The sequence below is a fragment of the Triticum dicoccoides genome, chromosome 6B (genome assembly GCF_002162155.2).
Source record: "Triticum dicoccoides isolate Atlit2015 ecotype Zavitan chromosome 6B, WEW_v2.0, whole genome shotgun sequence".
In the NCBI taxonomy this organism is placed as follows: domain Eukaryota; kingdom Viridiplantae; phylum Streptophyta; class Magnoliopsida; order Poales; family Poaceae; genus Triticum; species Triticum dicoccoides.
Genome location: NC_041391.1, coordinates 216,419,496 through 216,440,353, shown reverse-complemented (window position 1 = coordinate 216,440,353; position 20,858 = coordinate 216,419,496). Strand labels below are relative to the sequence as shown.

At 46.4% G+C, this 20,858-nt stretch overlaps 2 protein-coding genes across 4 annotated transcripts; one reads left to right on the top strand and one right to left on the bottom strand.

Annotated features, from left to right (window-relative positions):
• The first annotated feature begins 3,746 nt into the window (after positions 1 to 3,746).
• LOC119326127 (fasciclin-like arabinogalactan protein 3) lies at positions 3,747 to 5,380 on the top strand. Its single transcript, XM_037599831.1, has one exon. It carries the CDS (start codon positions 3,759 to 3,761, stop codon positions 5,127 to 5,129), a length of 1,371 nt encoding a protein of 456 aa, XP_037455728.1. The 5' UTR covers positions 3,747 to 3,758; the 3' UTR covers positions 5,130 to 5,380.
• A 928-nt stretch (positions 5,381 to 6,308) lies between these two features.
• Positions 6,309 to 10,015, bottom strand: LOC119324216 (probable small nuclear ribonucleoprotein F). Of its 3 annotated transcripts, XM_037597982.1 has the most exons (6): positions 9,785 to 10,015; positions 9,416 to 9,474; positions 8,510 to 8,600; positions 8,354 to 8,391; positions 8,158 to 8,222; positions 6,309 to 6,653 (listed from the first exon to the last, which is right to left on the bottom strand). In XM_037597982.1, exons 2-6 carry the CDS (start codon positions 9,443 to 9,445, stop codon positions 6,590 to 6,592), a joined length of 288 nt encoding a protein of 95 aa, XP_037453879.1. In that variant the 5' UTR covers positions 9,446 to 9,474; positions 9,785 to 10,015; the 3' UTR covers positions 6,309 to 6,589. The 3 variants fall into 3 exon arrangements, with proteins under 3 accessions (XP_037453879.1, XP_037453880.1, XP_037453881.1); XM_037597983.1 differs by lacking the exon at positions 9,416 to 9,474 and having other exon boundaries at positions 9,785 to 10,014; XM_037597984.1 differs by lacking the exons at positions 9,416 to 9,474; positions 9,785 to 10,015 and adding an exon at positions 9,278 to 9,415.
• Between the last annotated feature and the right edge of the window lie 10,843 nt (positions 10,016 to 20,858).

The window sequence follows — 20,858 nt, the reverse complement described above, 5'->3', positions numbered from 1 at the left end:
CTACGGGGCCGACAGAGAGCATGCGGATGATGAGAACCATGGCGCCGATGGCTCGGTAGTGCGCGAGGAAGGAGGCAGCGAGCGGGAGGAAAAGTGGCGAGGCTAGGGTTCTCCAGGGGGGTTTCGGTGGCCTTATCCATCCACGCGACCGAGGGATCGCCGACGCGTGCACATCGCCGGCTATGGCGCCGGTGGATGAGCGCCACGCCCTCCCGTGAACAGGAGGAAGGAGAGGCTAGGCTGGGCTGGGTCATTTTGCCTAATGGGCCACGTGCCCAGTAGATTAGGTATTATGTTTCTCACCTCCTTTTGTTTATTGGTTTCCTTATTTATCTACTGTTTTGTATTTAGTTTAGGTACTAAATGATTTTAGTTAAAATTGAAACTCCTCACATAATTACCTCCTGATATTTTAGGTGTTGTCCAAAAAGTTTGGGTTATTTAGAAATGTTTGAAACTAAGTTCGTATTTTAATGGGCATAATAAGTGATGCTTGTTCACTTTAATTGTTTCCAGGGGAAATCTAAAAATCCATTAAATGATAGTTCCTACGTGGTAACCACTTAGTGAATATTTTCAACCCAACAAACATTTTAATTGACAGTTTTAAGAAATAAAAATTTGACTTGTTATTTGAAATTTGAATTTGACTCCGATTTCATCAAGTGGCAAATTGGCTTAATAAAACGTGATGACATGGTACATTAGGGTGGGTTACTGTAGCTTAATTATCCGGGTGTCACACCGCTCACAGAAGTTTGGGCATGCCCCCATACATCAGAAAAAATAAGCTCAAGTGGAGTTTTGACGACACGACTCGAATCTGAAAATGAAAGCTGATGACTCTTGCCTTGCTGACAGGCATCACAGACTGTGGCAGCATCTTTATTGGACACAATGGGAAGACTATGACAATGAAGAACACTACGAACTATGGGAGTGACAGGATGGCCGAGCCGTGCATGCCAATGAGTAGGCGACACACGGACACCAGTGAGCGCTCGAGGGGCAGAAGGCAGATCAAGTGCATATAATCCATCGCGCAGGCGACCTCTAAGCAGAACGTCCCTCGTGGCCCGATCCTTGATAAAAAAAATAAAAAGGATGAAACTCAGTGAAAACATTGTTATCACGAGTAAGCTGAGGAACAGACAATAGGCTACGAGTAGCAGAAGGAACTCTAAGGACATTACGAAGATGGAGAGATTTTTGTTTATGAGTTAAGAGAGAGGCCTGACCAACATGTGATATGTGCATACCTGCTCCACTGGCAGTGTGAACCTGATCATGTCCACGGTATGGCTCCTGAACCGAGAGTTTGCCCATCTCGCCCGTCAGATGATTCATAGCGCCCGTGTCCATATACCAAGTCGGATCAATGGGATATGATGGAGTGTGGCCTGCTTGACGAGCAGGCTCGTGAGTGGCCAGGGCAGCTTGTTTCTCGTTGCCTTTTCCATTGTTGCCGACGCCGAGGAAGTCCTTCTTGAAGCGGCGATGACAGCGGGAAGCAGTGTGACCTGGAATGTTGCACAGTTGGCAGTGGAGCTGAACACCACATGAAGGGCAGCAAGCACACGAGCGGCCACCCCCGGTCGTGGGGAAGGGGTCAGCGGCAGGCACCCGCGGAGCCTGTGAAGTCAGTGGTACTGATTTGCCCGCTGCAGATGACTTGAAGGGCTTCCCTTTTCCACGAGTGGCGGCGTTGGCAGCAATAAAGCTCGGGTTGGTACGGCGGGACTTGACGCGCTGTTCCGTGGCAAGAAGGCGGGCATAGAGCTCACGAGGTTCAAGTGGAGTATCACGACCATTGATGTTCTCAGCAAGGTTATCATAGTCGTCGTCCAGGCCGTTCATGACGAAGGTGGTGAAATCCCCGTTGCGAAGCGGTTGACCAATGGAGGCCAAAGTGTCTGCAAGACGCGTCATCTTGCCGAAGTAATCGGTAATGCTGAGGTCAAGAAGCTTGGTCTCACCCAGCTCCGTACGAAGAGTGTGAGCACGGGCCTGCTGCTGAGATGCGAAGCTGGTGTGAAGGGCAGACCATGCCTCCTGGGACGTGGCGATGAAGAGGACCAAGGAGGACACCGCCTCGGTGAGTGACGACTGGATCGCCGACAGGATGGCCTGATCCTGAGCCACCCACGCATGGTATGCCGGGTGATGTGGTGGAGGACACGGCAAGGAACCATCGACGTAGCCCTCCAGGTAGCGACTGCGGAGAAGTGGCAGCACCTGTGCACGCCACGACAGATAATTGTCCGTTGTCAGCTTCACTGGGATTAGATGCGCGAAATAGAACGGCGCACTGGCCACGGCATGATCAGCAGGAGGAGGCGACGTGTAGTAGCTCATGTGGGAGGAAGCTCCAGGATAGGGTGCAGCCATGGCCGGAGGGTAGTAGCCGCCGTAGGGCAACGGCGGTGGCGGGGCCCTGTCCGACCCGGTGTTCGCAGCGCCAGGTGCAGCCGCATAAGGTTGTGGGTTTGAAGATGCGCAGGGCGCCGCTGTGACGGCCGCAGGAGGTGCAGCCGCAGCGGCTGCGTAAGGTGAGGCGCCATACGCCGCGTTATACGCGGCACCAGGTGCAGGCGCCGCCCCGTAGTGGCCGATCGACGGAGGAGCCGCCCCGTAGGGGCCGTAGGGCAGCGATCCGGCAGGCGCCGTCCCGTATGGGCCGTAGGGCAGCGATCCGGCTGGGGCAGGCGCCGCCCCATAGGGGCCTGCTGGCGGCGGTGGAGCGGCCCCGTAGGGCCCGTAGGTCGCCGATCCCATCCAGGGACCAGCGTACGAAGGATCTCCCGGGACCGGCGGAGGCGCGGCCGGTGACGGCGGCGGTGGCTGATCCGAGGAGGCGCCCACCATCGAGGACTGGCCGGTGTAGACCGAGACCAGGGGGCGCGAGGAAAGAAACGGCGATGCAGGCGCCATGACAGGGGCCGAAGCGACGGCGGCGACGGAGGTCGGTGCGATCGCGGCGGCGGCGGCAGTGGAAGACATATGAGGTTGATACCATGTAAGACTTAGGGTTTGGGGAAACTGTGGTTATCTCATATATATAAGGGGTACATCAAGGTGTACAATACAATATACAAGACATATAGAGAAGCTATATGTAAATATAGTCTAACATCAAGTACAATTGCTTCATAAGCAGCAGAAGTACCTGACTTTCATTTTACAGTCCGAGGCGATTGCAATGTCCTGCACATACAGATCTTCAGAGAGGGTCATCGCTTCCCGTATCGCCAGTGCTTCTAGCACTCCCGGTTCATCCATATTGGCTAAAATTAACACTGAAGCTCCCTGGAAAGCTCCTAAACCGTCTCGGCATATTGCAGAAACTGCGCCAAGTCCACCGTGCCTTGCGACGGCCGCATCTACATTCACTTTGATCCTGTCCGGCTTCCCCGAGTGGATGGCCGAAAACAAGCCCAGTGGATGGCCCTCGGGGGTTCCGGCCTGCACGGGAGCCGAGCCAACATTTCGGCCCGGGGTAAACTCGGACCGGGCCGTTAATCGCTACAACATCGCAGAAATCATAGACCATGTTGTGATCCGTGTCCAGCGTTGTGGAACTTGGAAGTAGTCCAGTCACTGCTCCAACCGTTCAAACGCCTCCGACCGCTCCCTTGCCGCCATCTCCGACACCTCCCGCACCACGCACGCGCCGTATATATGAGCTCCAGCCTCCATCACTGATCCTTAACCCTCTCTCAGTGCATGCGAGAGTAGCCAGCCGATCCCAAGACCCGATCATGGCTCGTCCCTTCCTGCTCACGCTCGCCGCCGTCCTCCTGCTCCTCCGGGCGACCCCGGCCAGCGCCGAGGCCGCCGGCGCCGCCGCGCCCGCGCCCTTCGACATCGTCAAGATCCTGTCCGGCTTCCCCGAGTTCAGCGACTTCACCTGCATGCTAGTCGACACGGGAGTGGCCCGCTCCATCAACGCCCAGAAGAAGGTCACCGTGCTCGCCGCCAACAACACCGGCCTCCCCACCGCCGCCCTCCGCCGCCTCCCGCACCCGCTCCTCGGCGACCTCCTCTCGCTCCACGTCGTCCTCGACTTCCTCGACCCGGAGAAACTCGACGCGCTGCGGCTTGGGCGCACGGGCAAGGGCTCCAAGGTCACCACGCTGCTGCCGGGAGACGAGTTGAAGCTCCTCCGCGTCGCTGGCGGCGAGAAGGGCCGCATCACCTTCTCCTACGGCGGGCCCATCGGAACCGGGCCGCAGCCGCGGAATGCCACGCTCCTCAGGGTCGTCACCGCGCAGGCGTTCAACGTCATGGTGCTCCAGGTGAGCGGCCTCGTCCTCCCGGGGATGATGCCCGCCACGACCGCCTCCGCATTCGACGTAACCAAGATCCTCTCCTCCTTCCCGGAGTACAGCGCCTTCAGCTCCCTACTCACCCAGACCGGGCTTGCGCGCGCCATCAACGAGCACCCCATTGTCACCATCCTCGCCGTCAACAACACCGCCCTCTCCAACGAGCTCCAAGGCCTGCCGCGCCTCCCTCTGCCGGCGCTCGCCGACCTGCTCGCGCTCCATGCAGTCCTCGACTTCCTCGACCCGGAGAGGCTCGACGCGCTGCGCCAGGGCCGAACGGGCGACGGATCGATCGTCACGACGATGCTCCAGGGGACCGGAGCCGGCGCTCGGGGCCGCGGCGTCGGGTTCGTCCGCGTGTCAGGAGGCGACACCAGCCGCATCACGTTCTCCTCTGGCGCGCCAGGCGGGGGCGCGCGACGCAACTCCACGCTCGTCAAGGTCGTCACCTCGCAGGCGTTCAGCGTGCTGGTGCTCCAGGTGAGCGACCTCATCCTCCCGCCTGGCATCGTCGTCGCGCCCGCACCCGGACCGCAGAGACCAAGGGCTAGGCACATGTCGCTACCTCCCACCCCGGCGCCAGCGCCGATGCAGCAGGTCCCGTCCCCGGGCATGCCGGAGCCTGAACCGGAAGTGCCGGACACCACGCCGCCACCATCTACGGTCATCCCGATACCAAGTGTGCACGGCGGCGTGGCGGCCAAGATACCAGAAGCCGCTGCCGGACGCGGAGCGGTGGGGAGCTGGTGGAGCGGTGCCGGTGCGGCGTTGGGGATCATGGCCTGCCTGCTTGGGCGTTTGTAATAACTAGGGCAGTTTTTGCTAGGGTGATGTTTGGCTTAGCTTCGATCCAGTTTATTCTTTCAGTTTCTTTTCTGTTCAGTGGTTAGTTTGGACAGCATCATGCAGTTCTCCATTTGTTTAGATAAAGATAATGGGTGTATTTGGGACGTAATGTGTTATGTAATGATCCATTTTGTACCAGGGTTTTGCTAGGTCTGAGTGGACTGAGATTTTCTTAAGTCTCAATCAATTCAGAAAAGAAAGAAAATACAACTTGCACTTCTTCAGTAAACTAAAGTTGCATTTTCCTAGATCGATTGAGAAACCTTTATGCTGATGAAGAACAAAGTGGTGATAGATTTTACATTTTCTTGCTTGCTACTTCTTCTGTCTCAGAATGTAAGACTTTTTTTTGACAAGAGGGGGTATTAACAAGCTGCCTAAAATAAATTGTGTGCAAGTCAGCAGTCAGCCAATCCTCACTCGACGGCTCTGTCCTTGTTTAGGAAAAAGCCAAACCACTGGCAGATGGATCTTTTTTTTTCCACCTTGATTTTGCAGAGAGGAAGATGAAGACAGAGGAGGCATTGTCGGTCGGATTAATAGCAACCTCGGTAGAGGCAAGGCAACGACGAGAGAGAAGTTGGGCGGCTGGAGGAGGAAAAGGGGTTCTTATATATAGTCGACTTACACGAGGAAAAGGGGTTCTTATATATAATCGACTTGCACTAAAAGAATTTATCGCAATGACTTGCATATAGTCAACCTCTTAGGCCCTGTTCGGGTCACCATTTTCGTTTTAAATACATCCGTAAAGAATATATGCCTCGGTCTGCCGTTTTGTTTCCGGCCCAGAATTGCTCAAAGAAAGGTGCAAATAAGCCATTTTATTCTATTACAGATGATGTACACCTGTAATCGAAACACCTCCGTATTATTTTACAACCATCCCAAGCGCGGCCTTACATTTCTCAAGCCAAACATGGAATGGTGCAAGTAGAACCCTGAACTATTGAAATCCTGCTGTAGTTTGGCATGTTGTCCCAAGCATGGAATGCACTATCTATTGCCTCATATCAAACACCCCAACAAATTGACAATTTGGATGTTTGCTTTGAATAATAACCTCATCACAGATCGTTTGTCTATAATACCGAAGTGGCTATTGATGAAGAAATGATATACCTCAAACCAAACCAGTGAGGTAGGAACGGAGGGTCAATTCGGCATATAGTTTCCAAAACCAGGCACGCCAAAATAGAATTGCTCAAGAAATTCAGTACTTCTAACACTCAGCAAGGACGATAGCACCATCCAGACGATTGAAAACTGAAAAATCTGGTCACCAGTACAACCAAACATGTAGATAGCATGGGAGCAGGTAAATCGTACATCCTGCATCAATGGAGACAACATCTGAAACGGGGCTAGATTGGCACGTTCATGTCAGATATCTACGCGTGACAGCGGTCCATGTCTTCTCACACTGCATCCTCTATCTCGGTATCCTCTGGAACGCCACGCATATACATAACATTGTTGCACCTGTTGACCAAGGAAAGAACACACCATGAGGGACAACTGGGTACCAAATGTCACAATTTGATCAAGGAATATATGATGCAAGTGCAGATATCAAATATGGAATCAGCCGTTATCGGCATGTAATTTCCGTGAACTGAATACACACAATGATTCTATTTCATCAAACAACAATAAAACATGAGAGCTGCTAGACGTACGAGAAATTCTGGTCTGATCTTTGTACGACACCTACCATCAGCCATCCATCACATTATTAGTTTATAAGCTAGATGGTCCGATCGCATATTGCACAAGCATCGGACTCTAAATCGTCGGACGTGCAGTACTTCCGGTAAAATTTAGAACACATAGTGATAGTTGCATGCTTTAGGCCTTGTACAATGCAAGGTGCTTAGGGAGGTGCTTAAAAAAATAAACCAGTGTTTCTTTAAGCACCAGTGCTTATTTGGAGAGGATAGACGCTTAATTAGGCATCCCTCCTGCGGAAATAGGCACCGGTGCTTCAGAAAAAACCCGGGTTATTTTTCTAAGCACTTCCCTAAGCAGTTTTGTACAAGGCCTTAGCAGGGATAGCTCGTCAAGTACATAGGTATCTTTAAATCCACTAAGCTCCCTAGGGGTTGGAGCTCTCACATTCAATTGAGGTGTACAATTTTCTGATTGTGTTGTTGATCTTGACTGGGTCATTCACCTGCTGGGGCCCTTTGGTCAGGCAGGGGATCTTTCTCCCAATGATCACTCCCGTATCCCCAGTTCCCCACCTGCCCGTCCTCATGTCCTTCGTGCGGGTAGAAGGGAAAAGCTTTGGGAAGTGTTGGGTCAAGACCTCAAGGGGGTGGCGTTGTTCACACAATTGCCATGCCCAGCATCCCTCTTGCCAAATCCAATTATCGATGATGGTGATCTACTTTAGCAACCGCACCTCTATGCTCCTCTCAACGTCTTGCTACAGATTGTCAGATTCTCGCCATCTCATAGCCTTCTCGCCGTCGCTCACACCACCGAGACTAGTCCTAGGTCATGCTCTTTGGCTCGACGGTATTGCTGGCCTCCGTGCTGGTCATGATGCCGCACTGCCAGGATGATTGTACGCCCGGGACGACGGACTCGCTTGGTGCTCGGTTGAGGGCAGTGGTGGCTCATGCATACCATCCCTTCCCATCCCTCTACATCTGTTCCCTAGCACACTCTGTTGTTGCCCCAACTTCTACCCTGGCGATAGTTGTTTCACAGTCTGGACACATCGAGATTGGCTTAAGCAACGTGTACGGTGTACCAAGTGTTCGATGTTTCTCCCCAATGGGATGGTTTACTCCCTGGGTTGCTATAAGCTAAAGTTGATGGTAAATATGTGGTGCTAAGTTATTTATTGTTCAACTGTATGAAAATATTTATCCTTGAGGAGATGCGGAACCATATGAGTTGTTCTGATTCAAGGCCCTGCATATCCTCTAGTACAGGACTAATTCACACTAGCAAGGTAAAGATGATCATAAATTGTTACCTTATCAGTATATCTCCAAGATTTCCAGAGAATTGTCCATCAATATACTCCTCTGTATCAGCAAGCTGCAAGCAGTAGGAAAGACAGTAACAAAATAAAAAATGTTGATCCATCACAAGGCACTGATAATGTTTAATTTTGACATGCTGATCCATCACAGCTTTAATAATGCAGCAAAACAAAAAAAAAGTAATACCTGCAGATTCATGTAAGAGTCCACAGAAACAAGGTACCCTGGGGATGAAAGTATTGTCAGTCATCATTACTGAAGACAAGGGGGTTCTGGGAAATAAAGTACATACACTAAACAAGGAAATAATAGAAGTGGAAATAAGAAAAGGATACATATTACCTTTGTACTCCATACCCCACTTCAGTTTGACAATAACAGACTTCCCTGTCAGGTTGTTCAGGAAAGGCTTCGGGTTAACTGGTACAGTGGCCTGCAAAAAGTATGAACCCGTTAGGAAGTGAACCACAAGGTCATATTTCATTGTTGATGGAGTAGATATGACAACATAGGAACATTTCATTGCTTTGACTTCTTTGTTATCAGTAAATTCCATTTATCAACTTCATGATAGTTTTTCAACACGAAAAGCTTACAATTATATAATAAAACATGGAAGATTTTAATTAAATGTCAGAAATACACATCATGATCTTTTTACAGTAAAAGTCAGGTATTCTGAATCAATTGTCCATATCTAATCATATTTCTTTTGCACTGATAGCAGCTAAAAAATGGTTATGCGAGCTCATTAGCAAACAAAAACGCCTGAATACCAAGATCACTAGAAATTTCATGATTTAAGTGCAAAATTTGGAGCAAACACTCTAGCAAAATCTGAAGTCAAATCTGGGTGCATCTTTGGATTGGCAAACCAAGCTACACAACTGATGCTAAGGATATCACGTGGGTCAACTTGGGTCAACATGGATAAGGTAGTGATGATCGAGATCACAATCACTTGAAATGGCCAATTGGCATCCATAACAAGAAAGGAAGGTGCAACAAGATCACTAACAGAAAAAAAATCAAGATGTGTTGTCGCTACTTTATAATGTAAGTGAAAATTTATCTTAAAGAGAATATAAGGGTATTCTTTTCGCCTCTTACCCTTCTAAAGATCCATTTCAGAGCACGGATATATCGTTCCTTTCCCAGGTTGTATGAACATAAGATTTCTATTCCTCTTTTGCGAGTTCTTAAAAAAGGTTCATATCAAACACTGGATGTGAAGAAGCTTCATCATACTTTAGTGGCTAGCAGTGGTGTTGGGTACATTACAACCTCTGCTGCATGGACACGAACACCTAACACGAGGATTCAGCATTTAGAATAATTGGCAACCAGGGTATAATACGTAATCTATTGTCCATATGTTTATGATAAACTGAAACAATATAAGCTGCAAACATGGAAGTGAATAGTAAATGTGACCGTCGGCGGTAAATGTATAGTCCATGAAAAGGCTAGGGTTTTGGAGAAGATTCGGAGTAAAATATCAACCAACTTGTCCAGCCTGCAATCAACCGACTTCTCCAATCTACAGCAGGGCAACCTAGTGTTCAAGCGGGTACTTCACTTTCAATTTGGTGAGGAAGGAGAGGGCAAGGAACTCACCATGGCTTGGGAGGGCCGCTAGGTTGGTTTGACCGGTCGCCGTAGATCTGCTGATGCTTAAGGGGGGTGGGTAGGAGGATGCGGTGGCGGCCTATCTGGTAGAGACGGCGGTTGGGTTGGCAGCCGGCCGTAGAGAAGCGAGGTCGCCGTCGGTGGAGGCGGGAGGGCGGAGCAGCGGCAGGCGTGCCCGTCTGAGAAAGCGCCGGCTACTGACAAGGGAGGTTCATGGGCCTTTTGATGTCTTCAGCCCTGGACTAGCTTATTATGGGCCAGACCATACAAGGTCGAGTCTAGCGCAACTTGTTAATTTGGAGCCAAAATTTAAGCGAAATCACTGATTAAGAAGTGCTCTTTGCATTGCAAAGATCATCCCGCCCATAGATTCGTTTTATTCGAAACATTTTCTCTCTTCAGCCATCCGTCTAAATTTTGAACCGTTTTCATTGTTGGATTCCTCACGTTGATAGGTTTCGATAAACTATTTTCACGAAACAAACAAACTAGGAGCACGTTTTTTCCCTTTCCGAACAGGCACGAATGTACCTCTTGCGAAAGCAAATCCGTGTCTTCACGAGAAGTAAATTCATATATCCCACAAAATGAAAAAAAGAAAACATGTTTCTTTTTCGTTTTCAAGGTACGACTGGTCGCAGAAGCAAATCCGTGCCTAGAAGTAAATTTGTGGCTTTCGCGAAAGAAAGAAAAACACATTTTTCCCTTTCTGAGAGGCATGACTGTGCCTTTTGCCAAAGCAAATCCGTGCCTCCATAAGTAAATCTGTGCCTCTCGTCGAAGCAAATCCGTGCCTCTCGTCGAAGCAAATCTGTGCCTTCATGGAAACTAAATTTGTGCCTCTCGCGAAAGGAAAAAAATGTGTTTACCCCTTTTCCGAGAGACACAAGTACATGCCTCCGCTAGAAGTAAATTCATGCCTCTCGCAGAAGAAAATTAAGAGCATTTTTCCCTTTTCTGATAGGCACGCTATGCCTCACACTGAAGGAGGGGAAAGAGCGTTTCTTCGCACTATTTTTTTTAATCCAAAACCTAAGAAAAATCACGGGAAAACTGGGAAGCCAAAAAAACAAAAAAAAATATTTAAAAGCTAAAAATGCGTAAAAAAAATTAGAGGGAGCGCCCAAAGCGCAACACGTGATGGCGCGCTCCTAGCTCACCTAAAGTGACCCTCGCGGGGCTCCTAAAGAAGTGACCGCTGATTAGTGTGCATCATTAAAGTGCAGAATTTGGCGCCAACCTCCAGCAAAATCATTATGGGAGCTCCTACTCCCCGACCAGTGCGGTGGAAACAGAGCAAATGCACGCCAGGGCTATAGTTCGCTGAGAAGTATACCCTGCTCGCCTCAAGGTTTCTCCCCTTGCATAGTTATTGGTCTAGCCTGTTTCATTGCATTGTTTCTCTTTTGCTTCTCATTTGGGACTATTTTTTTTCTTTTTTTCTTTTTTCTTTGGTTTTCGTCGGTTCTTTTATTTTTTATGTTTCTCTACCGGTTTCTCCATTTTTATTTGTTTTCCGTTTTTCTTCCTCTTTAAATTTCACCAGTTTTCTTCATTTTTAATGTTTCTCCACAGGGTTTCTACTGTTTTATTTTTACCTTTTTCTTTTTCTTCTTTCTCTGGTTTTCCTCAGTTTCTTCATTGTTTATGTTTCTCTATTGTTTTCTTTTGGCCCTTCTCTTTTGCTTTTGCTTTTTTAATACATGTCTGTTTTCTTTCAATACATATTGTAAACTTTTCCGTATACATCAGGATATTTAGTGTAAACACTTAATATTTATTAAATGCATGATCAACATTTATTCAGTTACATGTTTTATATCTACTTTTTGGGGTATTTTTTGTAAACATCAGAAATTCTTTTCTATACATGTTTGACATCTTTTAAATACATAACTAAAATTTCTGCCAATATACATTTTGATTTCTACTTTTTTCACACACCATGTACATTTTGTGTACATCAGTTCAATTTTTTCCATACATTAGGAAAATTGTTTCATACACATATATTTTTTGCATACATCATGAACAAGTTTTTATACATATTTATATGTTCTTAAATATATGCCTTGATGTCTAATTTTTTCAACACATGTCTACATTTTTTATGCACATTGTACATTTTTTATATAAAGGAGAAATAATTTTTATTACATGTTTAAGATTTTTTGAAATACATGATTATTTTCTAAAATTATAAGTTTTGATGTCTACTTTTTTCATACATAGTATACATTTTTTGTATACATATGGAACATTCTTTATACAGGTTTAACATTTTCCAAATACATTATTAATATTTTTTGAACAGATTTTTTTATGTCTACTTTTCATAAACATTGTACATTTTTCGTATTCACTTGAAAAAAAAATTATACCTTTTTCAAAAAAATTATAAATATATGATTATTTTTTTTCAAGTTCATATTTTGATGACTACTTTTTTGCATACACGTACACATTTGTCGTGTACATCAAAAATATTTTTATATATATTTAACTTTTTCAACTACATGATTAAAAAGATGTATGATGAACACTTTAAAAAAGGTGAAATGATAAATTAGAATTAGAAAATTAGAAACATAATATAAAAACATAACCGCAAAATAGAAGGACACGAAAATGAAAAAAGGGGAACAGAAAACCGGAAGAATAAAAGAAACAAGCTTTCGTACACTGGCTCGTGGCAAAAGCGTGAGGCGCTTGGGTCCGACCCATTGTCGGGTGCTACAAATGACACCATAGTCCCGAAATCATTAATTAAGAAGTATTCCTTGCGGAGATCACTCCAACTCCCTCAGGTTGTGATCACTTGTCGCAATCTGGAAGTTTTTTTTTTTCGTAGATCCGTTTATTCAAAATATTTTATCTTTTAAATCGTGCGTTCAAATCTCGAACCGCTTTCGCCGTTGGATTCCACGCATCGAGATCTTCAAAACTAGATCCCATGTTGATAAGTTTTGACGAACTTTATTTTCACGAAAAAAACCAGACAAAAAACTGGATGAAAAAACTGAACCGGGAGCATGGGTTTTTTTCTCTTTCCGAAAGAGACACGACCGTGCCTCTGACAAAATCACAACCGTGCCTCTCATGGAAGCAAAACCGTGCCTCTCGCGAAAGAGAAAAAAACAGAAAATGTTTTTTTTTCGTTTTCAAGAGGCACGGCCGTGACTCTCGCGAAAGCACCACCGTGCCTCTCGCGGAATCAAAACCATGCCTCTCGCGAAAGGAAAAAACAGAAAATGTGTTTTTTTTTTTCGTTTCCAAGAGGCACGGCCGTGCCTCTCATAAAAGCACAACCGTGCATCTCGCGAAAGAGAAAAAAAACAGAAAATGTGTTTTTTTCGTTTTCAAGAGGCACGGCCGTGACTCTCGCGAAAGCACCACCGTGCCTCTCGCGGAATCAAAACCATGCCTCTCGCGAAAGAAAAAAATAGAAAATGTGTTTTTTTTCGTTTCTAAGAGGCACGGCCGTGCCTCTCATGAAAGCACAACCGTGCCTCTCGCGAAAACAAAACCATGACTCTCACGAAAAAATGTGTTTTTTGCGGAAAAAAATCCGATTTTTTTTGGTCGGAAAGCTAGGGAAGACCGGTGGAAAACCAAAACGTAAAAAAACCCGTTTAAAAAGCCAAAAATGCATGCAGAAAAATAAAAAACAAAATCCGGAGGGACCACCCAGAGCGCGACACATGGCGAATGGCTAAGAACGCGCCAAGTGGCGCTGATCGTTACAAGGCTCCCGAAGGAGCGCTGTTAATTAGTTGCTCCCCCATAGTCCGAAGCGTTGGGAACTCCTAATCAGGGCTTTATGCGCCGGTTCACTTGCTGGCAGTGGCGGCTCCAGGAATTTGTAACCGGGTATTCATGTGTATTCATTTTGTCAAAATCATTGCTGTTTTTCGAAAATTGTTACTCTTTTACCAAAATCAACATTGTTTTGTAAAAATCATGTGTATTCACATGAAGACCCAAGAATACCCCTAGCGCCGCCTTGCTTGCTGGCGCTCACTAGCCGCTCCTAGTGGGCCGGCTGACGACACGCGGAGCAGCGAAAACGTATATACTTCCTTCGTTCCTAAATATAAGTCTTTTTAGAGGTTTCAATATGAACTACATACGATGTATATAGACATAGTTTATTTATTTATTTTTTGCGGGAAAAACTTCTAATCTATTCATCTTCAATCATGGTAGAACAACGAAAACTAGAAATAATAAAAATTACATCCAGATGTGTAGACCACCTAGCGACGATTACAAGCACTGGAGCGAGCCGAAGGCGCGCCGCTGTCATTGCCCTTCCCTCGCCGGAGCCGGGCAAACCTTGTTGTAGTAGACAGTCGGGAAGTCGTCGTGCTAAGGCCCCGTAGAACCAACGCACCAGAATAGCAACCGCCGCGGATGAAGAGTGTAGATCAAAAGGATCCAACCTGAAAACACACGAACGAAGACGAACGACGAACAGATCCGAGCAAATCCACCAAAGACAGATCCGCCGGAGACACAACTCTACACGCCCACCGACGATGCAAGACGCATCACCGAAACTGGGGCTAGGCGAAAAGACCTTTATTCCATCTTCATGGAGCCGCCACCGCCTCGCCTTCCTGAGCAGGACACAAACCCTGACAAAGCATGAAAAAAGATCTAAAAACGGAGCCCTCCCACCGGCAAGGGCCGAGATCCACTCCGCCTCCATGGCCATACGGCCATCAGAGACGGGATGGACCGGCACCGGCGCCGGTAGGAGGCAGAAAGCTAGGGTTCTTGGAGGCGGCGGCTGGGTGTGCTTCCGTTCTAAAAAAGAGTTTGATTATAGACATAGTTTAGACTGTAGATTCACTCATTTTGCTCCGTATGTAGTTTGTATTAAAATTAGAATATCTAAAAAGACTTACATTTAGAAACGAAGGGAGTATATAGAAAAAAAAACAGTTACTCGGAACAAAGGTTACACATAAAAAAGGCAAAAAAAACACCATAAAATATTGCTCCCGCAAGGAATCGACCTCGCCCAAGTTAGCTTCAGTGCAGGTTTGCTAATCACTAGAAGCGCAAGGCGCTGCTGTGAGATTCCAGCGCGAACTTTTTAAAAACAATTGTAGCCGCACTATTTATTGCACAGCGATTTTAGAAACTCGTGATTTTTGGAGAAAACAGTGTGAACAAAATTGAAAAGCTCACAGATTAAAAAAAATTCACAAAGTTAAAAAAAGTTCATGTGTCAAAAAAAGTTTCAGGAATTTCAAAAAGTTCATCAATTTTTTAAAAAAATCAAAATTATGAAAAAACTTCATCAATTTACAAAATAAGTTCGTTGATTTTGGAAAAAAATCATTAGTTTTCATAAAAAGATCACAATTTTAAAAACAATTCAATGCTTTTGAAAAAAGTTTTATCAAATTTGGAAAAATTCATCGAACTTGATAAATTTCATCGAATTTGAAAGAAGTTCATCTATTTTGGAAAAAGTTCATTGATTTTGAAAAGAATTTCATCAACTTTGAAAGAAGTTCATTGAATTTAGCAAGAGAAAAAGAATAAAAAAGCAAAGAGAAAAGAAAAAAGAAAATAAAAAGACATACAAAAAAATAGTTTGAAGAAGATGTAATAGAGCACACGAGGTGGCGAATCAACTTGTGGTTGAGTTGGTTAGGTGGACAGTGGTATCCCCAATCCACCAGGGTTCAAATCCTGGTGCTCGCATTATTCCTGGATTTATTTCAGGATTTCCGGCGATGCTCTTTCAGTGGGAGGAGACGTTCCCGTCGACGACGAGGCACCTACAGTGACTTCGTAAATCTCAAGATGATATGCCGGCTCAGTCTTTCGGAGGTGCTCATAGGGGTAGGGTGTGCGTGTGTGCGTTCATAGGAATGAGTGTATGCGCGTGTATATGAGCGCTTATGTGCTTATGTCTGTACCGATGCTCAAAAAAAGAGCACACGAGGTGAGGCCGGTGGGGGTAGTTAGCGTAGGGTGCGAACGACCAGGAGGTCGCTAGTTCGAATACCAACACACGCTCAGGCGCCCGTTTATACGAAAACAATAGGAATAGGCGCCAAATAGGATCCGCCCGAAACGCTATTATTGTCTGAAAAAAAACAAGTATGACTTGTTATTAGTGATATTGAAATATGTTCGCGGATAGAAAAATCATTAATTTGAAATATTATTAAGACTTAAAAAACGTGGTTTTGAAAAAATGTTCATGATGTTGGAAATATTCATGGTTTGGAAAAAATTCAAGATTTCAAAAATTGCTCACGAATTCAAAAATGTTTACGGATAAAAAAATATTCACGTGTTCGGAATATTTGAGATTCCAAAAAAATTACACGGTCTCAAAACATGTTTGAGATTTCAATTTATTTTTTATTTAAAAAATTGTTCACGAATTAAAAAATGTTTGCAGATTTTCAAAAAAATAATGAATTCGAAAAATGTTTGCTATTTCAAAAATGTTCATGAATACGAAAATGGTTTGAGAATTTAAAATTGTTAGTTAAGCCTAAAATCACAAATTCATGATATTTATAAATTTTAAAAAGAATTCAACTTTGAAAAATGTTTCATTTCATAAAAAATATGAATTCAAAAACATATTCATGAATTCAGAAAATGCTCGCGAATGAAAGTAAAAGAATGAAAATGGAAAACCATAAAAACCAAAAGATACAAACAGAAAGAAAAATGGGTCTGGGAAGGTTCTAGAATATTCCGAAAGTCGGAATAGTGAGTAGTCCAAAAGGCCTACATGGGTCGGCCCAATAATGTGCCTAGCGAATCATAGCGGCATGTGTTTGCCTACCACCCAACGACCCGCACGATAAATAGGACCGGCTCTCTAGCACACCATAGGTAATGCACCATTGTGGCTACAGTGTGGACAAGGTAGGCAGTGGGATTTTAGATCAGCCTGTATATTAGGGATTATAAGATGGACCAGACCTTATAAAGAGAAATGAAAGGGAGATGGGCTTAAAGAAAAATAAAACAAAACCCAAAAAGCACCGCCTATTCGTCCATGTCATTCCACACTAATCTAGTCCCCGATTCCTCTCTGACCTCTGCGCATATTGACTGAGCCACTATACCCATCTCTATTAGAACTCGTCGCGTCTCCGGACACCCAGAAGGCCAGGACCCGCCAGAGGTCCGCCCCTCCCGCCCGGCACCACCCTGCCCAATCCACACGCACTCGGTGTGGGTAGCCGGCGGTGTGCGGGTGTCAGGCTTGCCGCAGACGGCAGCAGCTAGCCATCTCGATTTGTTCGGACTTCGGTGGTACGTTGTTTGTTAACCTCACTCTGCACTCCCCACTATCCATTACCCAACCTCTCATTGCTTTATGGCTCATTGGGGTTTTACATTTTGTTGGCTGTATCCAAGGTCCAATTATGATTGATAGAATGTAAAGTAATTCTTGTAGACTTGTTGAAGAATGAATAGGACCTGGGACATTCCTTATCTTTCCCAGATTATAATCAGTTAAGATTGTTCAAACAAAGAGGCATATAACTCACATTTTTGTGTACTTGTTCCCAAAATTGGCATTACTTCTATTGGTGGTGATGACCAATGTTAAGAGAACATTTTGTTCCATGAGTTTGTTCCCAAAATCGGTATTACTTCTACTCGTTGAGCAGTTGTCATGTCATATTTGTTTTTTTATGCTGGACCACTATCGTGGTACTAAGACTGACAGTAAAAATAGGGGATACGTATGAGGAGGCAAGGTCCTAGCTACGGTGAGGTTGTACGCAAGTGTTTACGAGTTCAGGCCCCTCTCGGAGGAGGTAAAAGCCCTACGTCTCGGTGCCCGGAGGCGGTCGACTGGATTATAGTATGTGTGTGTGTGTTACAGGGGGTGCGAACCCTTATGCCAGAGGAGGGGGTGGCTTATATAGAGCGCGCCAGGACTCAGCCGTCCCCCGTTACAGAGAGTTCAATGTACATAAAGAGAGGGCGTTACTGATAACGCCAGCTATAAAGTGCTATCAATACCTTTGAAGACTACGGAGTGAATGCTTGACCGTTGTTGTCCTGTGCGACTCCTGGTCTTCATAGGTCGAGTGGTTTCTTGTATGGTCGAGTGATAACAGGAAGGAGGGGTACCCGAGTGATATGACTGGTCGAGTGGATTGCACTCGACGTCTTCAATTGGTATTCTCTGCTGTCTCTGGGGTGCCTTTGCTTCTAGGGTAGTGACCTTAGGTAGGGTGTATAGGTCAGGCCTGTGACCCTACCCTAGGTCTATATCCTCATCATTAGTCTCCGAATGGATTGAGCTTCGAGTGAAAAGAAGGTGGAAGTCAATCTTGCCTTGACTGTTGTGCTCTATAAAGACTTGAGTTGGTCTAGAGGCTTATGTTGAAACTACAGCTTCGTTTCAGTCGCCTTGATCAATTCAGTAAGTCGTCGAGTGAGTTTACAACGCCACCTTGTCGAGTGTTCCCTTCGCTGCGAAATCTTCGGCGCGATTGGTTACGGCGTGTTCCGGATCTCGTGGGATTCAAAATTTGGGGAAGTGCGCGAGGCGGGGCGCGCCGCAATGAGCGGGTTGGATAGACGAAGGCGCCTCGATCTCCGCGCCACCTTTTTCGCCACGTACCGAGCGCGCGACTGTTGCGGAATTTGACAGGATCGCCTGGACCCACACGTCAGCCACTCGGGAATGGCTCTTTATAAGACGTCGGGTCCGTGGCGTTTGCACTGTGCGCTCCCTTTTTCCCCCAATCTTCTCTGCCTCTCCGCTACTCTCTTCTCCTCCGCTCTCAACGCCGCCGCTCCACCACCATGGTGAAGGACAAGACAGCAGCGCTGGAATGCGCGAAGAAGGCGACAGGGGCGGCGAAGGGCAAGAAGATGGCTCGGGGGTCGTCGTCGAGGTCCGGGCTGCCGGCGGGTTGGATCCAGGGCGATTGGATCCAATCTTCGCTCCAGCTAGAGGATTTGGAGGAGCTGGCGAAGTCCAGATTGATCGCCAATGGGACTGTGAGGTTGCCGGAGGGGGAAACGGAACCCCAACCGCGACAGGGTGAGTGCATTCTGCTCGCCACCCATGTTGACCGCGGTTTCTCTCTTCCCCGCACCCTTTCTTCCGAGGCTTCTTGAACTTTTTCGGAGCCGAACTCCATCACTTCTCTCCCAACACCATTACATATCTTGCTGCATTCATGTCCATGTGCGAGAATTTCCTGGGTTGCCGACCGCACTGGGTTCTTTTCAAGCACATCTTCACCATCCGCTCTCAGTCGGTGAAAAAAGCGAATTCGAGTGACGAGAGAACACATGTTATCCAGATGTGTGGGGGTTTGGGTATCCAAAAGAGAAAAAGGAGTTCTTTTCCTTCCATGACACTTCCTGAGTCGGTCGGAGGCTGGCAATTGGCCTGGTTCTACTACCAGGATATTGTGACCCCAGTGAAGGAAATATGCCCTAGAGGCAATAATAAAGTTACTATTTATTTCCTCATATCATGATAATGTTTATTATTCATGCTAGAATTGTATTAACCGGAAACATGATACATGTGTGAATACATAGACAAACTTAAAGTCACTTGCATGCCTCTACTTGACTAGCTCATTAATCAAAGATGGTTATGTTTCCTAACCATAGACATGAGTTGTCATTTGATTAATAGGATCACATCATTAGGAGAATGATGTGATTGATATGACCCATTCCGTTAGCTTAGCACTTGATCGTTTAGTATGTTGCTATTGCTTTCTTCATGACTTATACATGTTCCTACAACTATGAGATTATGCAACTCCCGTTTACCGGAGGAACACTTTGTGTGCTACCAAACGTCACAACATAACTGGGTGATTATAAAGGAGCTCTACAGGTGTCTCCAAAGGTACATGTTGAGTTGGCGTATTTCGAGATTAGGTTTTGTCACTCCGATTGTCGGAGAGGTATCTCTGGGCCCTCTCGGTAATGCACATCACCATAAGCCTTGCAAGCAATGTAGCTAATGAGTTAGTTGTGGAATGATGCATTACGTAACGAGTAAAGATACTTGCCGGTAATGAGATTGAACTAGGTATTGGGATACCGACGATCAAATCTCGGGCAAGTAACATATCAATGACAAAGGGAACAACGTATGTTGTTATGCGGTTTGACCGATAAAGATCTTCGTAGAATATGTAGGAGCCAATATGAGCATCCAGGTTCCGTTATTGGTTATTGACCGGAATCATGTTTCGGTCATGTCTACATAGTTCTCGAACCCGTAGGGTCCGCACGCTTAAGGTTTCATTGTCAGTTTTATTATGAGTTTATGAGTTTTGATGTACCGAAGGTTGTTTGGAGTCCCGGATGTGATCATGGACATGACGAGGAGTCTCGAAATGGTCGAGACATAAAGATCGATATATTGCACGACTATATTTGGACACCGGAAAGGTTCCGGGTGAGATTGGGACAATACCGGAGCTCCGAGAGGTTATCGGAACCCCCCGAGGTATATGGGCCTTATTGGGTCTTAGTGGAAAGGAGGGGAAAGGAGCAAAGGAGGGGGTGCCCCCCCCAAGCCCAATCCGTATTGGGAGGGGAGTCGCCCCCCTTTCCTTTCTCCCTCCCTCCTCTTCCTTCCCTCACCCTCTCCTAATAGGAAAGGGGGGAGTCCTACTCCCAGTGGGGGTTGGACTCCCCCTAGGGCGCGCCACCCCCCTTGGCCGGCCCCCTCCTCCCCTCCTTTATATACGGGGGAGGGGGGCACCCCATAGACACAACAATTGATCTCTTGATCTCTTAGCCGTGTGCGGTGCCCCCCTCCACCATAGTTCTCCTCGATAATATTGTAGCGGTGCTTAGGCAAAGCCCTGCAACGTTAGAACATCAAGATCGTCACCACACCGTCGTGCTGACGGAACTCTTCCCCGACATTCTGCTGGATCGGAGTACGGGGATCGTCATCGAGCTGAACGTGTGCTAGAACTCGGAGGTGCCGTAGTTTCGGTGCTTGATCGGTCGGGCCGTGAAGACGTACGACTACATCAACCGCGTTGTTCTAACGCTTCTGCTTTCGGTCTAC